This window comes from Branchiostoma lanceolatum, chromosome 4, assembly GCF_035083965.1.
Source record: "Branchiostoma lanceolatum isolate klBraLanc5 chromosome 4, klBraLanc5.hap2, whole genome shotgun sequence".
Taxonomy (NCBI): domain Eukaryota; kingdom Metazoa; phylum Chordata; class Leptocardii; order Amphioxiformes; family Branchiostomatidae; genus Branchiostoma; species Branchiostoma lanceolatum.
Window position 1 is genome coordinate 29,228,240 of NC_089725.1, and position 23,738 is coordinate 29,251,977.

The 23,738-nt window shown below is 42.2% G+C and overlaps 3 protein-coding genes and 1 long non-coding RNA gene across 4 annotated transcripts; 1 reads left to right on the forward strand and 3 right to left on the reverse strand.

Moving 5' to 3' along the window:
* Positions 1 to 5,668: 5,668 nt before the first annotated feature.
* On the reverse strand, positions 5,669 to 13,244 carry LOC136433918 (tRNA (uracil-5-)-methyltransferase homolog B-like). The gene is made up of 13 exons (XM_066426518.1): positions 12,997 to 13,244; positions 12,399 to 12,488; positions 12,210 to 12,270; positions 11,181 to 11,321; positions 10,803 to 10,902; positions 10,481 to 10,551; positions 9,820 to 9,966; positions 9,238 to 9,332; positions 8,664 to 8,878; positions 8,058 to 8,159; positions 7,459 to 7,578; positions 6,988 to 7,087; positions 5,669 to 6,294 (listed from the first exon to the last, which is right to left on the reverse strand). Exons 1-13 carry the CDS (start codon positions 13,176 to 13,178, stop codon positions 6,156 to 6,158), a joined length of 1,563 nt encoding a protein of 520 aa, XP_066282615.1. The 5' UTR covers positions 13,179 to 13,244; the 3' UTR covers positions 5,669 to 6,155.
* Positions 13,245 to 14,361: 1,117 nt separating this feature from the next.
* LOC136433917 (kelch-like protein 24) lies at positions 14,362 to 18,101 on the reverse strand. The gene is made up of 2 exons (XM_066426517.1): positions 17,992 to 18,101; positions 14,362 to 16,496 (listed from the first exon to the last, which is right to left on the reverse strand). The coding sequence occupies exon 2, from the start codon at positions 16,485 to 16,487 to the stop codon at positions 14,793 to 14,795; it is 1,695 nt and encodes a 564-aa protein (XP_066282614.1). The 5' UTR covers positions 16,488 to 16,496; positions 17,992 to 18,101; the 3' UTR covers positions 14,362 to 14,792.
* Positions 18,102 to 18,165: 64 nt separating this feature from the next.
* Positions 18,166 to 20,615, forward strand: LOC136433923 (uncharacterized). Its single transcript, XR_010755676.1, has 2 exons — positions 18,166 to 18,475; positions 18,994 to 20,615. It is a non-coding gene; the product is annotated as an uncharacterized lncRNA (long non-coding RNA).
* LOC136433922 (cytochrome c oxidase assembly factor 8-like) lies at positions 20,462 to 23,705 on the reverse strand. The gene is made up of 5 exons (XM_066426524.1): positions 23,473 to 23,705; positions 22,279 to 22,494; positions 21,892 to 21,955; positions 21,332 to 21,422; positions 20,462 to 20,894 (listed from the first exon to the last, which is right to left on the reverse strand). Exons 1-5 carry the CDS (start codon positions 23,560 to 23,562, stop codon positions 20,804 to 20,806), a joined length of 552 nt encoding a protein of 183 aa, XP_066282621.1. The 5' UTR covers positions 23,563 to 23,705; the 3' UTR covers positions 20,462 to 20,803.
* Between the last annotated feature and the right edge of the window lie 33 nt (positions 23,706 to 23,738).

Below are 23,738 nucleotides of genomic sequence, written 5' to 3' on the forward strand. Positions count from 1 at the left end.
CTGGCCTCTTGTTGATGTTCATTTCTTTTATTCTTTTATAACTGCTCTAAAATGAGAGTTTGTGCTACACAGAATAGTAATTCAGCACCAAGGACAGTATGGTAAGCTTGAGCGTGAAAGGACCCATCCTTAATGACATTTATATACCACTGGCCTCTCGTTGATGTTTATTTGTTTTCTAACGGCCCCAAAAAAGGGGAGTTTGTGTTCCACAGACCAAGTCCTTGCACAGACTAGTGATTCAGCACCAAGGACACCATGGGCGCGGGTGGAAAAGGGGCCATCCTTAATGACATGTTTATAGTACTGGCCTCTCGTTAATGTTTATTTGTGTTCTAACGGGCCCCAAAAAGCAGATCAACGAATACATAAACTTCAATCAAATCTGAATACACCGTGTTTAGCATTGCTAAGAAACACACAGGCTCGTTTTTTCTCAGCTGTGAGATATTGTACCGTGTTCAGGTTTTATGTATTGTATTCTTTGTATGAATAAAGTTATAAGAATAACATGAAAAAAAGCTATTCAGCACCAGGGACTGCATGTAAGGCCTAAGAAAAGATTTTGTGTTTCTGGTTACATGACTCACCGAAGCAAAAACTTGCCTTATTCTTTGGTCGGCCGCTGGCAAGGAACATGAAATCTGCCATCTAAGTGAAGAAATTTAAAACAGAATTCCTGTATTTCACACACGAGGGCTTTGAACAGCTGATGTCAGAATGTGTAGTAAACATTGTACTTCTTTGTTCAGTTTATCGCTATACTTGTGCATGTACAATGTCTATCTGTATACTTTCAATATGATGTTGAAAATACCATCCTATGTGCCTGATACATTCCACTTTTACATCAGTAAAATGTAACGTTACCACTTCGGCTGAAATCCAAGAAAAAAGAGAATCCCTACCTACGGACCCTAATTTCTTTTCAGGGCTGTAATCAGAAATACACCATTTTTTCCAAGGCCTAAGCGTGGTTGGGGAGGGAACTCTCCTTGATAACAGTCTTACATCACTATGCTGCATATCGCCTGATCTGGGGATGAAATAACACGGCGTCTTTATCATTGATTATGGCTGTAGCAAGCATGGCTGTATTTTTTTTATATACACAATGTTTACGACTTCAATCTGTTTTGATCTAGCAGCATTGTTTCATGTTCGTTTGAATAAGGCAATGGAAACACTAGACTGATTATCGACAGGACTGTTTTTGCGTGAATGTTTCGCATTAGCCCAGTGGAAGGCATGCAATACTGCACACAGTACCAGCCACAGTACGGGGACATTTCCTCTCCCGTTGGCGTGGCTCGTTTCATTGAATTTTCTTCTTCTTTCGGTTCTGGCAGCCGCCTACAACATGATCTCATAGACCATTTTAGTTGTCTACCCTTTGGCTATCTTTATTCTGCGTCGAAGTTACCGTATCATCCGTCTGGGATACACTCTCTGTATTTTTTTGACGTGATTGTCTGAATCCGCGTCGAACATAAGCAATAGAGCCTGGACACTGCACAGTAGCGACGTACGTTTCCTCTCCTGTTGCTCGGTCCATAAGTTGCCTGCCGTTTGGCTACCTTTACTCTGCGTCGAAGTCGCGGTAACATCCGTTTGGGATACACTCTTTATTTTTGTGGCATGATTGTCTGAATCCGCGTCGAACATAAGCTGGTCCCCGGGCTCTTTCAGGGCTGCAGGCTGGCGTTGCTTGGCAACGGTATGCTTCTAAGTTCTACTCCGTCTGGCCGACTGAACCCACCCGGTAATTGTTTTTTCTGCTTGAAGCATATCACCAGACATTTTTCAAGAGTAGGTAGGGGAAAATTTCCTTGCGCCGTGTTGGCCCTGGTGCCGAAAAGCCGACCTGTGACCGTGTAGGCCCTGGAAACAGTCGGGATTTTAGATTACGTTCAACATGGCCTTTCACAGCTTCGTACTACTAGTAATGATTGTACAGACTTGCTGGCTGCAAAACGCCGCCTGCTCGGAGTTCAGCGGGTGTGAAAGTACCACGTCTAACCTGAACTGTATGGGACTCAACCTTACAAACCGAGACCTCGACAGTTTAGAAATATTCCAAAACATCTCTCAGGTAAAGAAGGATAGCATTTCAATCGTCCTCTTTAGTAGGAACCGACTCACGGAGGTACCTTGGACCGGGCTGTTGACAATTCCTAGCCTCTACATGCTGAACTTGGACCACAACCGAATCGAGTCATTTTCCCCCGGAACGGCACTGCGTAATCTGCCCAAGATCAGCTACATCGACCTGTCTTGCAACAGGTAGGCTACATTTTTGCACAAGAAATAGAATTGTCACATTTCGTGTTCTAGTTTGTTTGTTTTATTGTAACATTGTTCTAGTGTAGTTGTATCTACATTAAATGAAGGCAAGTTTTTTTCGAGAACTTTTTTTTCGCACGCTCGCATCGGTTTTAGGGTTCCCAGAGGATGTTTATCCATATAATCGTAGCAACGTGGCCTAACTGTTATCTTGCTAATACTTTTTACACTCAGGATCAAGACTCTGGCTGAAGACGAGTTCCGCAGGCCGTCGCGGAACAGGCCGCTGCTCCGAGTGTACCTGGATGAGAACCCCATTCACTGTGACGAGCGGATGGTCTGGCTGGCGAATATCTCACTCCATGAATGGAAATGCAGGTATGGACATTCTACATCATTTTCAATTTAGAAGAGCCGAAGAAGACCACCCATGGGACCGATAGAATCTGGTCTATGTGGACTGTTGGTCACTACAGTTATCAATTGATGAGAAAATCTGAAGGACCACCAAAAAGTGGTCATTGTACAGGTTTGATTCCATGCTATATGTAGGTTCGACTGCGTGCTTTTTTTCATAGGTGGACATGTGAATTTGATCTGCTTTTACTGTACCATAGATTTAGATGGATAATGGGGTATATTTACTGTCTTTATCATATTTCAATTGGATTTCTGCTAGTCTTCGCATATTCATATTACTGATGAGCTCTATGGACTGCAGGCAGAATAGCGGTTCTTTATGTGACACTAATGGAGATCTAAATAAAACAAACAAACAAACAAACAAACAAACAAACTGATTTGTGTTCGCCCCCAGGGCCCCTTGAAACAGCATTTTGGGCGATAACGACGTCTACCCTGATGGAATATGGAATGAATAATAAAGGCAAACTAATAGTTGAAGAAGTCTTAGCCTTTGCTTATTTTTCGTTAATATAAAATGGGGAGTACATGAAATTGTCATTCATTACATGATTGCTTTGCACTATGATATCGTTCATTTGGCTAAAAAGAACTAACAACGATCTTAGATTTCTCCAAGTTCAAAAGCCTCTGCCCACACTTGACGATGCAATTGATGTAACTGGAAACTTTTTTAATTCATTTCTCGACAGGTGTTTCAAAGAGTGCTACGACGACTTCAAGTGTATGCAGCAATGCCAGGAGAACTGCACCGTGAATGCGCTAAACGTGCACTTCAACAGCGACCCCTCCAGCAGGATAACCTGCGCCTCGCCCGCGTACATGAGGGGAAAACGGATCCACGACATGCTCACCTCCGGAAGCACACCTATGACTGATGACGTAACCGAAACAGCAACAAGGTTCAACATGACAGCTGACGCCACTGTCCCCCAACCGGTCACAGAAGCACTTGCTCCGAATGGCGGCGTTCGGTCCATCTTACCCAATCACAACCAGAATGGACGATCCCAACTCATCATTTCCATTTCCATTTCGGTTGTCATGGGAACCGTGGCCATCGTCCTCTTCGTGTTCATATGCAGGTGTGCGAATGACAAGCTTGCACAACGTCGCCAGGTTAATAATTTCCCTTTTGTTTTGTTTTAGAATGAAGACCTTTGTTGTACATATGTATCCACTGGGTTAAGTGTAGGTCACAACAAAAGAATAGTTTACAGATACATGTAACGTTATACATTGTCATGCTAGCACAAGAATTATAATCTACTTAGCGAATGTGACTTCTCCTCGCTTCTTGGTGATGGTGCAAATTAAGACAGATTTTTGCTTGTTTGAACACTTGTTTATTTACGAGAATCTCAAATCGCAGGCCGCTTTTATATGTTTCATAATCAGCACATGGGCCCCCCACCCCCCAGTAGTTACATACAATAACTAAGGCGGCCACTGCACTTTTTTTTCATCTATATTATATTATTCATGTTTATTACTGTAAGTTTAGTTTAAATACTGCCCTTTTTTTGTGGAGCACCACCACCACCGGCCGCCTTAGGTGTGCACCCTGGGCGCGACACCCACACCGTGTCTTGCCCAGTACTGTATAAAGATAGATAGATAGATAGAAAGCTTTGCCTACACTGAATTTGTCTGTATTACTTAGGTACCCAGAGCACGCGGACCGGAAGCCATGGACAGGCACCTGACCTGTTCCCGCGAGCATGCGTACGAGACGGCGCGAAGAGTGGACTCTGAGCTCGTGGAGGAAGAGCAGGACGGGGACGAGACGACGCCGTACGGCATCGCGAAACAGAACCCGATCTACGTCACTGCGGACGAGCAGGAAGAAGATGAGCAGTGATCATTGGGCAACAAGGTACTCTCCAAGCAGAGGAGGGGTTCCGGTTGATTTTTGACGTGTTTTTGTCGGGCTTTCTACTTTGCCTTTTTTAGGGGTCTCTTCAAACCCCAGTTTGAAGGGAAAAAAAGTAGAAAGTCCGACAAAAACATATAAAAACACGTCAAAAACCAGCCGGAACCCCTCCTCGATCTGCCTGGAGAGTAGGCCAATGGACGCCGTCTAAGTGGAAATAGCTCAACAGGCTAGGATTCTAAGCCTTCATAGCTGGCTCTCCTGTGTACTGTATTTTGTTTTTGTCGTTCCTTTTCTGATTACGTACTGTTTTTTTATTGCTGTCGTGTTCTGATGAGTAGAACAGTGATCACTGGGCAAGTTGCTTGGGAACAAGGACACCATGGTACCAACACACAACAGATCTAGAGTCATGATGTTGGTGAACAACGGTCAAATTGAAGTAGAAACAATACTAGTATATCATTTTACATTTACTGTACATTGCAGTTCTTTCCAATTTCAGGCTTTTGTAAGCATGTGTTGATACTTATGCAATTCATTGTACATAAAAGACCACTTTGTAGACATTGGATGAAATGGATTCGACCAGTAGGATGGTGACTTCAAGACTTGGATCACATGAGAGGTTGATCTTCAAAGACATTGAAGCCCTTTTGTAAATATGATTCTTCACAAAAATGATTGAAATTTGTGAATGTATATTTTTTACCAGACTTCATTTGAAAACGTTTACTGTTTTTGATAATGCAGAATGAATATTTAGCCTTACAAGGAAAATAGTCTGCAACAAGTTTTTTGTTGTCTATGATGAAAAAGCACAATGAGCATATCACCTTTTGCATTCATATACCTTATAAAAGTCACTGTACTTTTGTTGTGTCAATAAAGATTTCTGTATACTCACTTGGGCTAAATGACTATTTTTGTCTACTAGCAGAGTTTTGTCAGCGTCTGATGAAACTACCTACAGTGAAAGAGAGAGATGTGCAAAGGACCAAGGGACAGAATATCAAATGTGCAACATACAAGAGTAAATAAAGGAGACATACGTAGCATTCTGTAAAAAAAAAAAACTTGATCTCAAAGTTTCAAAGCTCAACATTTTAAATGTGGACTTTTATTATCATAAAAACTAGGACTTTTATCATCATAAAAACTAGGTGACAGCTGTCTTCTTTGAAACCACCATACAAGGTAAAATTCTACTACACTTATTGTAATGTCCATAGTTTTAATATGTCTTTTCTATTATTGTTTGAACCTTTGTTTATTTATGAGAAGATCAAATCAGCCTGCAGGCCGCTTTTCATTGAGGTCATGATTGAGGAGGTAAGAGTCTGGCGAGATACAGATTATAAAGAGTGCAGTTCTTGCACATACATGTACATGTACATGTATCACAAAAATACATAAAGCAAAAGTTTGCATATAATCCGTGTCTCTTTATTCTGGTCATTTCTGGTATTGTAAGAGTCTCTTAAAGGAGTTAGGGCTGTTCGTGTGTCTATTGGTAGGCTGTTCCATGCTGTTCCAGAGGTTACTAATGTGTTTAAGAAAATATTGCAGCTGATTTTCATACTGAATGATCTTGTTGTCTCTCAAACAACACAACGAGTTCTATATGCCTGGTGTGAGGGAACATGTCTATGGGAACAGCTCGCACTGGTACAAACGGAGCTCCCTGCACTTTGTCTGTGGTTGGACCGCATAGCCTGGAAATGTAACAAAAGAAATCAATATAAACATGAAATTGAAGATGTAATACCTTATTGAAATATTGTGAATTTCTGGCTAATTCTGTCTATTTCTTTTCCTACATATGCAATATTGGATCTCGGCCATACCAACCTTCTCATCCTAGGGGACCAACTTTGAACCCAGGCAAAGCTAAATATCCCATCTTGCCAATCTCTGGTTACACCATCTTCTACCTCACATCCTCTCACTGTACAATATTCAAATAACTGCAAACACACAGACCAAAAAATACCTCCATTTTTACTGAAACTGGAAGGGTTGAACATCATCTACCTTTTCATTTCTGTCTTCTCAAACAAGGATGGTTCACTAAGTGTGAAAGTGCTTTCCAGTGAAGCCATGTTGATTATAGTGTGAACATGACACAGATAACCTAAGATTAAGTTAAAAGACCTTCCCACAACATGTGCTGTATAGGGTAGCACACAAATACATCTCCATTTCTACAGCCCTTGGGCCACACAGTTGTGCAATCACTACAGCAGGGGGCTAGTGCACTTGTAGTGGTCTGTGTTCAACTACCATACTCTTTCCCAAAGCTAAGTGTTGAACTGGGGATCAAACCTGTGACATACTGCATGCTAGGCATACACTCTACCAACAAGGCCATTACAGAAGTACAGATGAGTTCATTTTACTTTACTTACTCTATAAAGTTCCTCATGGTTTCTCCGCGAGGTTTGCAGGACACGTACACCAGTCTGTTCAGGGAGGGGCAGTTCCTTATTGCACCGGTTACTTTGGGGTCTACATGGTCGGGAGACAAATGTACATTAAAAAACTACATATGATATGTAGACATGTAATTCAGTCCCGATAAGGACTGCAACTTTGTTTGAACAATCAAAAATGATAAGAAACTCAAGTACCTAGCTTTGGTTAGGGAAGTCCTTTCGGATGGGATATGAACCCGTTTTTGAGGAGCCACACCTTAAGCATGAACCCTCTACATTTATCGATAAAAGTAGGGGTCCTTCCCAGTGTGAGTGGATCAAACCTTACAGTCTGGTCTTATGCAGCTTGTATGTACTGTACAAAAACTAGAGTATTACACCTTAAAGGCAGTTTGCTGGTTTTGAAAAACAAACTAACAAACAAATAAACAAACAGAGACTTACTGAGGCCCTTCCTGGCCGGGTCCACCACAGCCACCACCTCGGGGGTGTTCTGGAGCTCTGGCACCAGGCGGGGCAGGACGGTCTCCGCCTTTCCACAGAGGAACTCTGCATTATCTACAGCTGAAGGGGACAGAAAAAACAACCAGGTACTTTAATCATCATCATCATCTGTCAATCAAAGTGTAGAATTTTAACCCACATACTTTTAACACAACATACTCCAGCAATGACTATCTCTGCCTTTCCACAGATGTACTCTGCATTATCTAAATCTGAGGGGGACAGAAACAACATTCTGAGACTTTCATCATCATCATCTGTTGACCAAAGTCCGGACTGAGTGCAGATTTCATACCACATACTGTCAGCACAACATACTTCTGCAGTGTCCACAGGAAAGTGTGAATGCTAAACAATCAAGAAACAGAATTATGAGTTTGTATTTAATGTTATCACTTTACCTCACTAACTGATTTCCTCTCAATGTATATACAAACAGAAACGCAGGAGTTTTGAAGATAGTTTACAGTATGAAAAGATGACTATAGGATGCTCTCTTTGCTTGAGACTTTATGAACTTTACAATTGAAGTCACCTACCATTTAATACAGCATTAACATTAGCATCCTCCACTGCCTGAGAGGCTACCTCAACTCCTATCACCTTTTTTACAGAGTTGGCCAGGACTATTCCTATTGTACCTGAAGGGAAGAACATACATGTACATTTGTAGAAGTGTATGTATACAGCAATGAAAAAACAGGCTGAAACTTTCTAATGCTGTCAGTTGCAGGTATGTAAGAGAGATTTGTCTTCATATGACTGATCACAGCTGTATCTTTGAACCAGTCCAAGGGGCTTTAAGTTTTGCATAGCTAGTGAACTGCCCTTTGATAAAACACATCAGATTTCTACAGCAAGTACAAGCTGCATGAGGTTTGATACACTCACACTAAGATGGGCTCCCTACTCTAATTAATTAGTGTGGTTAGTTCTTTAAGTTTAATGTACTCGTCTCAAATACGGAACCTCCGGCTTTAATTCTCATCCAAGAAGATGTCTCTAACCAGAACTAGGTACACATTTTCAAATGAGTGAAGTGAGGAAATAAGTTTTAAGTGCCTTTCCCAATGGCATTGCATTGGGGTCTGCTTGGGATTGTCAAAATTAAGTCCCTGCAAAAATAACTGAATTTACATCATCACCTGTCCCGCAGCATATATCCAGCAGCGTTGCGTCTGCCGTGACCCCGCTGGTGTCTGCTATAGTCTGGTACAGCACCTCGGCGCCCAGGGTGTTCGTCTGGAAGAACGCCTCAGGGGAGATCCTGAACTGCCGCCCCAGGCACGTCTCGTAGATGTATGGCTCGCCGTGGAGCAGCTGGAAGGGAGCCTCAAGGTGGCTGGACCTCGTCTTCTCACTGGACACATATAATAGGGTGAATGTCATGACTACACCACTAGCAACTGCAGGACAGAGTTAGGTGGAGGAGGATGGTGGATAGGTTATCCATGGTGCCCTAATGATGCACAAAGAGGTCAAGGAATAGGTGAGGCGAGGTGAGCAACTGCTATCAAATATCTTTAGTACCAAAGGTTCTTTTCTTTTCTGGAGGCCCCATCTTTGAGAAGGGCCACACTTGGAGCACGTTTAGGGTCACAACACATTCAAAAGAGCTGGGGTCCATCCTAGTGTGAGTGGATCAAACCTTACAGTCCTTTCTTACAAAACTGCAAAACTGATGTGTAATGCCTAAAGGAAGTTTAACGACAAACATACCTTGCTTGGAAGTACAGTGAGGTGATGTTGCAGACCTTCCCGGGTCCGTGGATGAAGAACTCCACAAGTTTGCTCTTCTCAACATCCATGTCTTCCTGCAGGAAATGACAGACAGTTCTTCATGTCAACTGCTGTTGCATAATTATGCAGCACCAGTATTTGACAATATTGGTCTGGCGGATATGCTGATAGCCTATATGATACATAGTATATCTAATTCTTTGATTCTCTGACATTTTCAACAAGGAATTTATCGAGGGGACAACACAAAAACAAAGGTCTGGGAGAAAAACCTGAATCTGATAATAGCCTCCTTTGCAGACTTTCAATGCTAGGTTGTTCAGTGACAATCCCATGTTTGAGGAGAGCCACACCTCGAGCACATTCAAGAACCCACCACACTTATGGAAAAGAGTAGGGGTCCATGCCTGTGCCAGTGGATCAAACCTTACAGTCCTAACACAACTTTATATTTAGCACAAAAAACTGGTGTTACACTGGTGGCAGTTTACCAGTTATATAAAACAAACAAACGAGCAAACAAGCAAACAGACAAACAAACAAACATATCTTGTTCCTCACCTGTGAGAGCTGACCAGGGAAGAACGTGATGATGACCATCTTGTCCCCGGCCATGTTGGTCCTGATGGTGATCTCCCTCCAGTGTCCTCCCTCATGGAACAGGATGCAGGCGGGCAGGGGGGAGGACCGGATGTACTGCTGATACAGCTGGGACATAGGAACAGAGGACACTCACTCACTATCTGGCTTATCTGCTCTTGTTCCCTGTTACAGGATTAGACTTTTAGGAAAGGATGCTTTGTGACCCTTCCAATCCCGGAGACAAAAATCAGTACGAAAGATCAAATGTATGGCTATGCTGATTTATTCATTTAGGGGATTGCAGAAACAAACACAGACAGACAGATAGACAGACAGACAGACACACACACACACAAACACAGAGACATGCCCAAAGCAGTCTACATTATCTCAGTCTGTTTAAGATTCATCCAAAAAAAAGAAGAGAAAAGAAACAGTTGTAGGCCTTACAAGCAAACAGAGCTAGCTATTCTCTTTGGGATAGATCTACTCATCAATTATAAATAGTTTGATTAAAGTCATACAGAAAAAATTCTGTCCTTTACACTTCTTATCACCATGATCACTACTTTGCTCTGAAATATGACAGCCGTTTAGTTTTTGTGTCTGTTATATAAGAATATTACTACTTGTTACTTACCCTGGCCACCTGTAGATGTGCCTCAGGCATGTTGATGCACCTGTCTGCCGGGACACAGATGATGTTATATCCTGGGGGACGGGAAGGTTGGAGCAAGTTAGACAGCATAGTTTCTACAGGACAAACTGATTGTAATGTCTTTAATAGTTTTAGACTGACAGATACTTTCAGTGGGTACAAAAGCTAGGGGGGAGGGGCTGCAAGGGTGGTCCCGACAAATTCAGCAGAATAACCTACAAATTACAAACTGAAGCAGCAAGGAATCTTGCAGCCCTGTGTGCAACTAGGCACTACAAGGGTCTGAACGATATTTCATACATACGTCTCCCTCTGCCTGCAAACAGCCCCACAGTCTTCTCATTCCCGTCCAGACCCTTGTTAATGGAGAAGCTGGACTTGTTTCTGTAACCTTCTGTGATGGGCTGAACCAGGAAACATTCACAGGATATAAAAGTCATTAGACTTAAAAAAATTTCCAAATGGAAACTATGCTGTCCCAGTGTGCTCAACAAAGGATGATTGCAATGGTTACAGCTCACATAGATGAAGTCAAAACTGCTTAAGAAGACCATTCAGGGGACCGATTGACAGGTGGTCACAATGGAAATAATCATCAAAGGGACTACCAAAAAGAAGTCACAAGGTAGTCCTCATGTAGAGGTGGCCACTTGTAAAAGTTTGACACCATTGACAGACTCACAGAAGGTTTGGTAGCCTCCAGTGGGCAGCACATGCCGCCGTTCCGCTCAGCTTGCCTCAGGACGGGTGAATCTGGAGGACAGACTGCCGACAGCTTCCTGGCCAAGATCTTCAGCGCATGGGCTGCTTCATGATACTTCCACTGGGATGTCACAAATACAATAATTTCAGAACTTAAAAATGGGGTAGCCATAGTATGTTATAAATTCCACACACTTACAAGTTACAACCCAATAAATGGGAATCATGCAGCTGCAGATTTCTTACTGAGGGATGACTGCAGTGAGAAAGATGTCGGTTAGCTGAGAAATGAATCTTCTCTTCTTCATACTGCATACCGGTAAGCCAGTTACTGACACCTGTATCATGATAGCCTGATCTCTACGGTCTCTACGATTCGGCTTAGGGGTGTTTTACCTACTCTCCAAGCAGATCTACACGGTGCACCGAAAATCGTATATGCTAGCCAGAGAAGCCAGATAAGCTCCAGTCTGCACCATAGGCTTATCTGGCTGACTGGAGCTTCTCTGGCTAGCATATACGATTTTCGGTGCACCGTGTAGATCTGCTTGGAGATTATGTTTTACTGGGCCCAGTCTCCTTTATTGAGCAGTTTCTGTCAGCCTGTCTACTTAGCTGCCATATAGAGTTTTGCTACCACTGTAGCGGCTAATTAAGCCAAGGCCGTAAACTACTAGTAACCCCCAAGCAGGCTAATCTGTCTGGGTGGGCAGGAACCACTCCCAGCGCCTTAGAGATACCGGGTAGCTCCCGACGGTATGGTTTCCAGGCTAATATCATGACAGATAATCTTTTCAACATATGTAGTTGGTGAATGGAACTCCCTGCCTGTTGAAACTCCCACAGGTTAAGCTGTTTAGAGTAAGACAGGGAGCCAGCCATACCCCCTCCCAGTGATGCCCCAATAGGGTGGTTGGGAGTAACACATTGAGATTGGGAATATGGGCATGCGTAGATGGATCCATGAAAGGGCTTATATTGATAATGTTGAAACAAAGTAAACATGTACCTTTAATTGTGACTCATATGGCATTCTTGATCGCCACAGTGGTATGACTTGCTTGAGTAATCTGGGAGTTCAGACAAGAAAAATAAAATCTCAATCCTCAATCTTAAAAAAGAGTTTCTATCCTGGCCAAATCTTCAAAAAGCATGAATCATCTGACAATAGTGACATAACAAAGAAAACTAATATTACCTGTCTTGACTGCTTTCTTCATCTTCCCAATAATTTTTCGCAACATTCCGTGGCTCTCTGGAATTCAAAGAGCTTTCTAGCTTCCTGAAACTATAGCAAAGGTAGGGAATCAATATCAAAATGTAATGTATAATTCAACCTCCTTGATTAAACTTCATTAACTTATACATGAACTCTTTGTGGTTGTGGCTAGTAGTGGCTGTAGTAGTAGTTAGTAGTAGTAGTGGCAATTGACTAATGTGTACATAAAAAAGTCAAAACTGCCCAAGAAGACCACCAGAGAAAATCTGGTCTATGTGGACAGGTGGTCAATAAAGACAAGATTTATGCTTGTGTCAATGGAGAAAATCTGTTGAGGGACCACCAAAAAGTCGTCACTTAGGCCAGGTGGTCCATATGCAGAGGTTTCTACTGGTTTGACTGTGCCCTCTTCTGAATGACCTGTAACAAACACATGCCAGGACAAGATGTTTTCAAGGCTTAAAATTAAACTTGCAAGCCAGCAAAAGCCATCTGACTCTAAATATCTATTTTGCAGAAGCACATACCCCCCTCCCCCAACAACAGATGTCAGGCAGTGCTGCTAAGTGCACAGTACCTTGCAATAGACCGGGCATTCACAAATCTTGCTGTTAAACGTATTCTTAGCGTTGAATGCTGGAAGAAGAGACATTTTCCTACTGGCCAGTTTAAGCCAGATAAGTCGGTCGTAACTCGTGAAGCACAGGCGAAAAATTTTCTACAGGGGGCCGCCATCTTTGTTGTTGTGGAATATCCCATTCGAATATGGGGGTGTTACAATCTAACTTCGTCCAAGGAGGTTGAACCTCCTGGGCTGTACAAAGGACTGTACTGCTACCACTTTTTAAAATGCCAAAGAATGGAAACAGTAACATTATCCGGTTTGATAAATTTTTCTCTGGCATAAATCATGACATTCCATACACCATTGATGTAGAAAAATTGCTGGCAAGTGGTTCCAAAGTTGCCAACTTTACAATAGAAAGCTTTCCATGACAGCAGTACAAATTTGGTTTCTAATAATCGCCATGATACAACAGAAAAAAAAGAAAGATATAGTACTAATATTTTGTCTGAACTGCGGTGTGAGCTTTTGTTTTCTGCAATGACTGATAATCATCATCTATATACTGGCTTTGCATGGCAGCTGAAACCAACTCACTAGATATCGTTGCTACATGTACTGTGTTGTTAAGAAACATCACAGGCAAACAGACAAGAACAGGCAGCTGGGGTAGATTCCCTCATCTGCGCAGTCTGAATACCTCACCAGGTCTTTCAGCCAATCAAATCACAGTGCCGACCTTTGATTTATCAACTTGTCATCTCTTGTAACTTCGTTTTCATTCATTCGTTGATAGGTAGGCAAGGTTTTTGATGAGTTGATGAGTGCATCTGGACAATCAATCAATCGTTTGCAGGCATCAGTGTCTGATGCATGGCGGCTGCAGACAGGCATAGGGCTGGCCAGGCTGGTCTGCTCTCGGCATAGACCCTCCAGTCGATTCTGGTGATCCCCAGCCCCTGGAGCGTGTTGAAGATCTGGTAAGCTTTAGTATATTAGGCTCTCTTGTCCTTTGTGTGGTAAAACATAGTCAACAAAATTCAGGAAAGTAGAAAGTTTTATTTAGTAGTCTGTAGCTCACTTAGTGACTTTGTGCAAAAAGATAATACAGTTGTTAATCATGTGCCTGCCCTAAGGAATCTGACAGGAACCATACCCTCTACTCTATGAAAATAATTCCATGTCTATTTTTGAGAATATATAAAATGAACTAAGTTTTTGTGTAACATTAGACATAAGATATATGTACAAGTGAAGACTCTCACTGCCTATATACATGCAGTTGTATGAAACTTGAAATCTGACCTTGACGGTAGATTAAAAAATACATAGGATCTATTTTACCTAGATCTATGATGAATAAAGTTCCAAGTGAGATCCTGGAAACGACTTTGAACCTTTGTTTATTCATGATAAGCTCAAATCGGCACGCAGGCCACTTTTCATTGAGGTCATGAGGGAAGATACAATATAACAGAGATACACATTCATTTGAGTCTAATAACTTTGAGTGCCTTTGTGGATGCAGTCCTGAAATCTGACTACCGGTAGTCTGATTTTATGATTAACATGGATGAGGAAATTTTATATAATCAGGAGAATTGGTATTTCCTCAGTTTGTTTCTCTGTTTCAGACAAGGAAAATAAAATCTCAATCTTCAGTCTTTAAAAATTCCGATCATCTCAACTATGAAAACACCACTGGTATCAAATAGTAATACATGTAAATGCTTCTTTGGGACCAAAAAAATTACAAGTGCCTTTCTACAGTCTTTGCTGGGCAGTCCATTGTACATTCAGCAATTACTTCAGTTCAGTATGGTAACACAGGCATGGGCATACAGACCTGTGGCCATGGATCCCACACAACTGAGTGACTGGGTTTTGGGATCAAGGCACAAGACTTCTTTGTTTACCTTGTCTTTGTCACAGCCTCCAAAGATATAAACCTTCCCACCAAACACAGTCATTCCACAAAAGCGTGGAATACCAGTTGCTACCACGCTCCAGAGACCGTCATCTTTGCTAGGTGTAAAACAGAAAATCCGTGAACGTAGCCTAGCATAAATGCTGCCATTGAAAACTGAAGCTGTCACAAAAGCTGCTGTTATGGGCATGTCTTGTAGTGAGTGCCACTGGGTGTCTCCTGGGCTGAAGGAGTACACTGTTGATGTTGACTTGTCTTCAGCATTGCGTCCGCCCATCACATATATCCTGCTGTCCAACACTGCGACAGCATGCTCGTACCTTGGCTGTGGAAGAGGTACACCAGCGGTCCACTTGTTCTGGCTTCCGTCATAGACCTCAACAGAAGAAAGTGCAGATCCATTGATCAGCCCACCGATTGCATACACTTTTCCATGTAGCACTGCCAGCTTGTTATAGTGCCGCTCTGAGTTCATCGAAGCAAGAGTGGAGCAAGAGAGCAGTTTTGGTTTGTACAAGAACACGTCTTTGCCAATAGACATGATGATCTCACTGGTACCTAGAACAGCTGCTGGAAATACTGTCTGAGCAAGCTGGTCCATCCTGGACAAGTAAATCCAACTTGTACTTGTCGGCTCAGGCTCGGCACAGTAGGTCATTTGGATGAATTGGGAGAAATCATCAGGATTAACTGTACTGCCTTGTCTCTTTATCCCTCCCATAACCACGACTGCCTCCCTCAGACCACTGACACGGCGGGGACGGGTGCGGGGTGACCTGACCTCTCCTGGAAACAGCTGGTGCTTAAGAGTTTCTTTCACAATATCCTGGCCAGATGTGCAGAATGATCTATTGCTTAGTACATTCTCCACGAAGTACACCTTGTCCATGAAGGGGAACCTGACCAGTTCCATCAGCTCTCTCATCTCCTCCTTCCTCTGCTCGTTGTCATGGTCAATCCAAGCCATCACCGCTGAGTACACAGTTTCTTCAGAGGCATTGAGATCGTCTGATGAGATGAGTGTGATGAGCTGGTCCTTAGTCAAGGAGAGGAACTCAGGTGTTTTGCTGACTGCTGCAAACTCCTTCAAGGCACACAATCTTGCTTTCTTCTCCAGGTCTGGGCAGGACAGCATGTTGCCCACCTGCATCATCTGCAGACAGTCTTTAGCACTCAGGTTGTTGGATATGAAGGTCACGCATGCATCATACACAGGTAGGATCTGGAAGAAGTTGGCCCCTTCCAGCAGTTCTACAGCATTGCTTTCTGTGATGGTGACTTTTGACGTGTAGGCGTAGTCAACAAGAAGCTGCAATGTGTCAGGGCTGACTCCATGGATGTCTACTTTTTGCTGCCTGCTCTCGAGATGCCCAGAACAGAACATTGCATGAAAGTATTCACTGCAAACAGCCAAAATGTTTCTATGGCATGGGATCTCTTTTCCCGAGATGCAAAGGGTAACATCAACCAGTAGCTTGTTGGAACGCAGTTCCTGCAAGCCCTGCAAGAGGGAGCCTAGATGTGGATTGTGGCAGAAGTTGAATGATGGCTGTGATCTCTGTACTGCAGCCATCATGCGCTAATCCTGCAAAACAACAAACAGGGTAGTGAGTACCTAGTCTCCAACCAGACCCAATGGATTGCAAAGACCGTATCCAACTGGAAGAAGGAGCTTGTAATGCAAAACGTACTTCCTCTGCCAGTTTGATACGGTCTTTATGCAACCTATAGATCTGCTTGGAGATTAGTGAGTACCCACAACAAGGAATTATTAATAAATTATGTCTCAGGACACTATTGACATCTTCTCTAGGATAGAATCACAGGATATAAACACCTGTGTCTTAAAAAACACGTAAGTACTTACTAAGTTACTAGTACTTTGATATCCTCTTCATCACTAGGCCATTTATTTTATGCTTTAAAAACATTTTTAACCTCTTTGCTATAATTAGTGTAAAGAGCAAATAGGCTTACCGAGAATGCTTAAAGATAAAATCATTGGTAGGGCTGTAGTGAAATAATTGGTATGACACACCAGAAATAGTTGGCGGATAGAGCTGTGTTCCGGTAGTGTACCTATACAGCTGGACCGGTACTGGACCGGTACTAATCAGGTCAAGCCTGACTCAGGGAATGGTCACTTTGACAGATAAAATTACTATGAAATTACCGTGGCAATGCACTAAAGCCACATCTATACTATACTCCAGCACATGAAATACATTTGCTAGGCTGGAGCCAAGTTTTCATCTATGTTATCATAAAAATAATACCTAGCACAATTAGATATTATGTTGTTACCAGTTCAAACATGCTTTTGTCCCTATTGAAAATCTAACATTTTCTGAACAAGTAGTTTAGGTACAGGTTCAGGTCCGGACCTGTACCTAAGCCTGTGTACCTGTACCTTTACCTGTACCTAAGATTTGTTTAGGTACACAGCTCTATTGGCGGATCATATTGCCTAGTTCATCAATGGAATTGGTATGACATCTTTTAAGGTTTGTGTTGTGCACGTAAAAATGTTCTGTTGCAAGTAATTTTTTGCCATGAGTATCAGTAACGTTACAAGAAATCTGAAAAATATATTTTTGAGTCCGTGGCAATTTCTTCTAAAAAACTGATAAAGATCTTCCACTCGCCTCTTTTTTGGGAACAATCCATTGTTGTCAATGTGGTCATATTAATTTGTTTGAACTTTTGAAACTATCCTTCAAGTGTTTTCTCAATGGAACCTTCAGATATATGCTGGGATAGTTACCTGAGTAACGTTATCTGATGACACGACATTCAGCACAGATTGGGAGAGAAACTTTGGAGGCCATAATTTCAAACCTCCTTGGGCAAACCAAGGACATTATATAATGTCCTTGGGCAAACCAAGGAAATAAACTCTTTGAGGTACAGCGTCATATAAAATTTCCTGAGAAACAGCACGCTAGAAAAACACAGGAATTTTCTCCTTTTCAGTTCCTTAATATATATATCAGGTGTATTTGCATCCAACAAAATATTGTGTGCGCGAGTGCACAGTTTGGCATGATAACCTCACAAGTACTAATCTGTGTTTTTCTTACCTCACCAGTGACGAAGTTTGGGGAAATTAAACTAAACCGCCAGCTCTGCCCTCCTCCTGGATCCTCCTGCAGTCTGGGCGAAAATTATGCACACACAATCAATGTAAAAGTCCCTGAAAGTTCAAAGGTTATTTCTTCAATAGTCCAAATCATGTGAGGGGGTAGTAACAGCTAAGCACATTTCTAGAATAAGAGAAGGTCATTAATTAAAACGAACTAAACCAAGTAAAATTTGTTCTGACTTTTCCTATGTTGACTTTGTTTGTGATTTTGTTCTAATTTAAGAACTATACCCAGCTGATATATGTTACATACCACCCTCACATGATTTAGACTCTTTCAAAAATAACCTTTGAACTTCCAGTACTATTCCCGCCCTTTTTCGCATTTCCATTTCCAGTGTCCGTTCGCCCAGGCTGCTGGACGGAAGAGCAGTGATCACGAAAGGCCACGTCTGGGTCGAAAAGCGATAAAACATATAAAGGTATGTATTCCATCTACACCTGATTTCCAATCAAGGAGGGGAAAACGATCACGAGAAGCTTAGTCAACAGAGAAACCGAACGCTTATGCGGTCGCCATATTTTTGTTTCTAGTTCGGTGAAGGTTGAAGCCGTGTGGGATATAAATACACAAATTATGTTGACTGGGTTCCCTTGATAGAAATATTACAGTGAAGAAGAGGTGAAAATGTTGTTGTTTCTGTAATGCTCGCCTAATGATATAGAAAGCACACAAGAAAAGGAAAGAGTCTACCAGCTCACCTAACAACAGAAGAGAACAAATAGACTGAATATAGCACATGAGAGAGAAAAGAATACAACTAGTTGTACGTTGTAGTAGAAGCACATGGAAATGTGAGGTGGAAGATTCTCCTTTCCTTATGAGTTATGTGGTTCTATACATTCATATTTACATATATAACGTAACACTTGAAAAAATGATGCTTGATAGGGCAATGTGGAGTCAAAATACTATGTGCTTCTTCTTCTTTGGTTCCAGCAGATTCTGGCGAAAGAAAAGCAACAAAGGCAGAAGCGAGGGCTGAAAGACCCGAAGAACGCAGAAGAAAAACATCGCTGGACAACAGCAAGAGCCTGCAGGAAAACGATGCTGCACCGTGTGCAAAAGATTGAATTTTAGGTGTGGGAAATTATGGCTGACTGTCCTAAAGAAAGTAAAAAGCCACAGAATGCTGAAACACAGACAGAGGAGTTCAAGTTTGCTGTGCCAACTACTCACGTCCCGAACAAAGACTTCTTTAAGTCAGATGATGAAGTTAGATATTATACCGGTCTGCCTTCTTATAAAGTCCTTATGATTGTTTTTGACCACGTTGCGCCATTTGTTACACGCACAAGTCAGAGTCTGGATAAATTCCAGGAATGTATGCTAGTTCTTATGAAACTGACAAAACATGCCGTTTCTGTATCTGGCTTACTGGTTTGATGTCTCCCCTTCCATTGTTTCACAGATATTCGACACGTGGATAGTAGCATTGGACATCAGACTGTCTTGTTTTGTTTTCTGGCCAAACAGAGAGGATTTGTTGAGGACTATGCAGATGTGCTTTAAGTACACATTTGGTCAGAAAGTGACTGCCATCATTGACTGTTTGGAAGTGTCCATTGACAAACCTGCAAATCTCTCGGCCCGTGAACAAACATTCTCGTCACACATGCAACGTCATACCCTCAAAGTTCTAATTGGTATTACTCCTCTGGGGACAATGTCTTTTGTGTCCAAGGCTTGGGGTGGATGTGCCTCAAACATGTTCCTAGCAGAGACCTCTGGTTTCTTGGACAACCTGCTACCAGGGGACACAGTTCTTGTGGGAGGTAAGAATTGTGATAGCAATGGGCTGGAACAAGGAGAGTTTGTAATGGGTGCTTTCACAAAGGGGGAGGCACAGCTAGAGCTGACTGATGTGGAAGGGTTCAGGGGTATTGCCAGTGTAAGAACACATGTTGAGAAACTTATCGGCCTTTTGAGCAGGAAGTACAAGTTCTTAGAAGCAACTGTTCCCATAGATCACTTAGTCTGTGATGATTCCCAAGTACCGCCTATCGACCGAATCATCAGAATATGCTCAGCGCTTGTGAATCTCGGTCCTCCAGTTGAATCATCAGGATCTGATTAGTTTCCTTATCGTTTTGAGCAGAAAGCAAGGCATGAAGTATGCTGTAACTATATTTGCATGTATAGTTTGTATAGCAGCCTTTATTGTATAGTGTGTAGTGATTGCATGCATAGGGTGTACAGCAGTCATAAGTACCTGCTTGGTGAAAGTTGGTAAGAAAAATCTTGTTGCAAGATTAACATCTATTTTAAGGCAAGAAAAAAATTAATTTCAATGTGTCTATATAACCTCCTTGTAGGTACTTAACAAACTAATGAAAGTTGAGTTTTGCTAGCAAGAAAACACAGCAAACACTTGTCCTCTTGTAGCTCAATTTTACTTTAATTTGACACTTAATCAAAATGTTAAAAGCGTACTACTGTTACAATGTGAACGTTTCACTACTGCATATTTACATATGGCTCTTTCAGGTCAGTTTTTAGAACACACAACAGGAATTCTTTAGATCAACTGTTTCAAAATAAATATGAAATTCAACAAGTAACCTGAATTAGCAGGCGTGTGATTCTTTGTTAATTTCTTTGAACACTTGTGCTGATTATGTCTATGGATGATTGATTGACCAGTGCTGTGCCAATGTAGCCTGGAATCCAGACCTATTATAGCTCCCGAGTCTCTCTCCACAAATAGGTCTGGATTCCAGGCTAGTGCCAATGATACAGATTTTGTTTGCTATCTTCTCATCAACGCCATTGACACCAGTCTGGACATCTTCACTCTAAATGATAGATAGATGATATAGAGATTCCTCTTGTACCACTCTCTGCAAAAAAGAAGAAGAATGAAACATTATTTGATCTATTATTTTCCTAAAGTTTAAAGCTTTGTACATGTACAATACTATCTGTCTAGACAAGAATTAGCTTCTACCAGGCTCCGTCCTATTGTTGGGAAAATAGTAGAAATCAGCCAAGGTACTCCGCTATACAGGGTAGTTCGCTATACAGTGAAGCTCCATTATCGATGGACGCTATACAGGGTAGTCCGCTATACAGTGAAGCTCCACCATCGATAATGGAGCTTCACTGTATAGCGGACTACCCTGTATAGCGGAGTACCTCGGCTGATTTCTACTATTTTCCCAACGATAGGACGGAGCCTGGTATAGGCTAGCCAAGAATGTCATAAAGTCGTATATGCTAGCCTAGCGACTTGATGCCACCATTGACATTATGATATGTTTCCCTTTGTCTGACTTACCGCTGATACTGCAGTTGGCTGGGCTGATGCTCAGTCAGGAATGTCCTGTAAAACTCGGACATGTCTTCAGCTGGAGGCATTCTCTTACTTCCTGTAGGGAGAAAACAAAGATTTTACAATTACTGCAGATGTCCCTGTGAAGCTCAAGTTAGTTAAAAGCAATGTCCTCGAAGCAGAGTCCACAGGCTTTATTCATTCTATTGATGGCTTTTAGATCTATAGACAGTGTCCAAAAATTGGGAAGGGGGGAACAGACTTACCCAACAGGCTCTATGGATTTAAAAATACAAGTACCTTTGCATGTCAATCAATGGTATGAGGAAAATACAACAGTCTCAGTGTGTGTGGGGACACATGTACATATGTATGTAATCACCAGGGAAACGGTGTCCCCTGTAAAAGGAGAGCGTCTAATTCCTGTGGGTTTTATCGTGCGCAGGGTATCCAAAACACACTCTGACACCCTGCTAGCTAATAGTATGACAGTGACATGTACAGGACGTGGACGTCAAAAATGAGGACTTTTTAAATCCTTAGAAATTACCTCAGTGAATACTCACCATCAGTGCGGACTGAGTTGAAATCCTCTTTTTCCAGCCAGGTCCTGATAAAGTCTGCCTTCTCCTGTATGCCATGATGACATTGACAATCAGAAAAAAATTATTTGAATTCAAACCATTAATATTGATCCAAAACAAATAAATTTTTCTCTGTCATGAATTTGTCAGCCTTTTGGCTACCTTCTTTGCAGGGCTTGATAAAATGAAGAAATATTCTGAAGCAAAAAGGATGCAGTCAAATTTCTAGTACATATTTATTAATCAACTTGATTAACCTTCTCCCTGTTGCCTAACTCTGTGACCAATGGCAATAGGGAATTGGGTGCCAAATGGCTACTTCAGAGTGCTATATAAAAGGTTAAACTACTCATGGAAGGAGTCAGACACCTTATTAAACTGCTGATTGTGGTCAGACCAGAAGGCCTGGTTCCACTTCTGTGTCTCTGCCCTCAGTTGTCGGAGTCTCTCCTCTGCCGCCGACTCTCCTGGGGGTACCCTGAACTTGATGGGTCTGAGGTTCGAGCTGGGGTCTGCTGGGCCGATCCAGTCATGGACCATCTGGGACTGGGGTGGGGGCTGGGCGGCTAGACCAGGAACACTGGCCTGGGAAGCAATCAATAAAAATAAGGTAAAGGTAAAGCAGGCGTCTTCAATTGAGATGAAACATTAATGTCCAAGCAGATCTGCTCGTGGCAAGACAGTATCCATGGGCTGAAACAGTACTGTAGAAGCAGAAATGTTCGCGGGGATTCGATTTCGGGGTAGGGAGAAAATGGAGTGTTTGCGGTGGTTTGCGTTCACGTTGGAAACAATAGTAGTACTAGTACCATACTCTATAGTCACACAATGCAACGGCTTTTCGTGGTGGTTTTAAGTTCGCGGTAAAGTGTTCACTGTGAAAACTATGAACATAAAACCACTGCAAACATTTCTGCATTTACAGTGCTGTATCTGGTGGCCGGTCCAATACTGTTTTGGCCCATGGATACTAGTACTGTATTGCCACCGGTAGATCTGTTTGAAGATCAGTGAAACATGCCAGTAGTGAAATGCATCTTCCCTGTGTCTTGCGTTTTCAGCCAAGCGCACAAGTTTACCCTTTCTCTTCTTGATAAGTGTGTTGGGTTCTTTTATGAACAAATGCCTGAAGCTCCCACATACTAGTACACAGAGCCTAATTTCCTTAGTTCTAACTTCTAAATGCATTTTGTGCGTGAGCATTCTTTAATTTTCCAACTACTATACGTATAAGGTCATCCATGCATTGAATTTGAAAACTGTACAGAAGCAGGGAAAATATTGATTAACAAGGCCTTCCATTGGCACCTAAACACACTGATGAGCACACTTTAGATCACTTAGAGCACACCTTGACCAAGGAGGTTGCCCCAACATTTATGTTGATTACTTGACATTACATAAAGATACGCATTTGCAGGGTTGACCCTGTCACTAGCATTTGTTAACGTTACACAAAGGGTTTTATCTTTAATTTTGTACCATCTACATCTTAAACTTTACTGGGCAAACCCCTCCTGGGGCAGCCTAAATATCACCACGATCCTATAGCTACGACGTTACCTTCGCTTTGACTTTTCTCCTGCCAGCTGGGCGGGCTTTCATGGCGGCAGCATACGCGTTCCTTCCCGTACAGAAGGTTCGAATCATCATGGTGGTCTACCCTGACTTCTCAGGAAGCCTACAATCGCAAAATTTGAGGATTTTGGTCGAACACTCACATTTTAGCAAACTATATCTGAGAAGATGTCTCTTCCACAAAATACAACGTCCAAGGATTTTTGGTCAGAGGTTGTTTGACTAGTCCACTGTTTCATAGGGGCTTTTTA

Bases quoted from the DNA above. Each gene is read 5' to 3' on its own strand.
- LOC136433918 (XM_066426518.1), bottom strand. From the start codon at position 13,178: ATGGGATATTCCACAACAACAAAGATGGCGGCCCCCTGTAGAAAATTT. The intron at 8,879-9,237 runs GTATGTTTGTCG...ATATGTGTCCAG, and splicing joins TCACTGTACTTCCAAGCAAG to TGAGAAGACGAGGTCCAGCC. The intron at 6,295-6,987 runs GTAAGTAAAGTA...TTACATTTCCAG, and splicing joins ACCATGAGGAACTTTATAGA to GCTATGCGGTCCAACCACAG.
- LOC136433917 (XM_066426517.1), bottom strand. From the start codon at position 16,487: ATGATGGCTGCAGTACAGAGATCACAGCCATCATTCAACTTCTGCCAC.
- LOC136433922 (XM_066426524.1), bottom strand. From the start codon at position 23,562: ATGATGATTCGAACCTTCTGTACGGGAAGGAACGCGTATGCTGCCGCC. The intron at 22,495-23,472 runs GTAACGTCGTAG...ATTGCTTCCCAG, and splicing joins GGAGAAAAGTCAAAGCGAAG to GCCAGTGTTCCTGGTCTAGC. The intron at 21,423-21,891 runs GTGAGTATTCAC...TTCTCCCTACAG, and splicing joins CAACTCAGTCCGCACTGATG to GAAGTAAGAGAATGCCTCCA.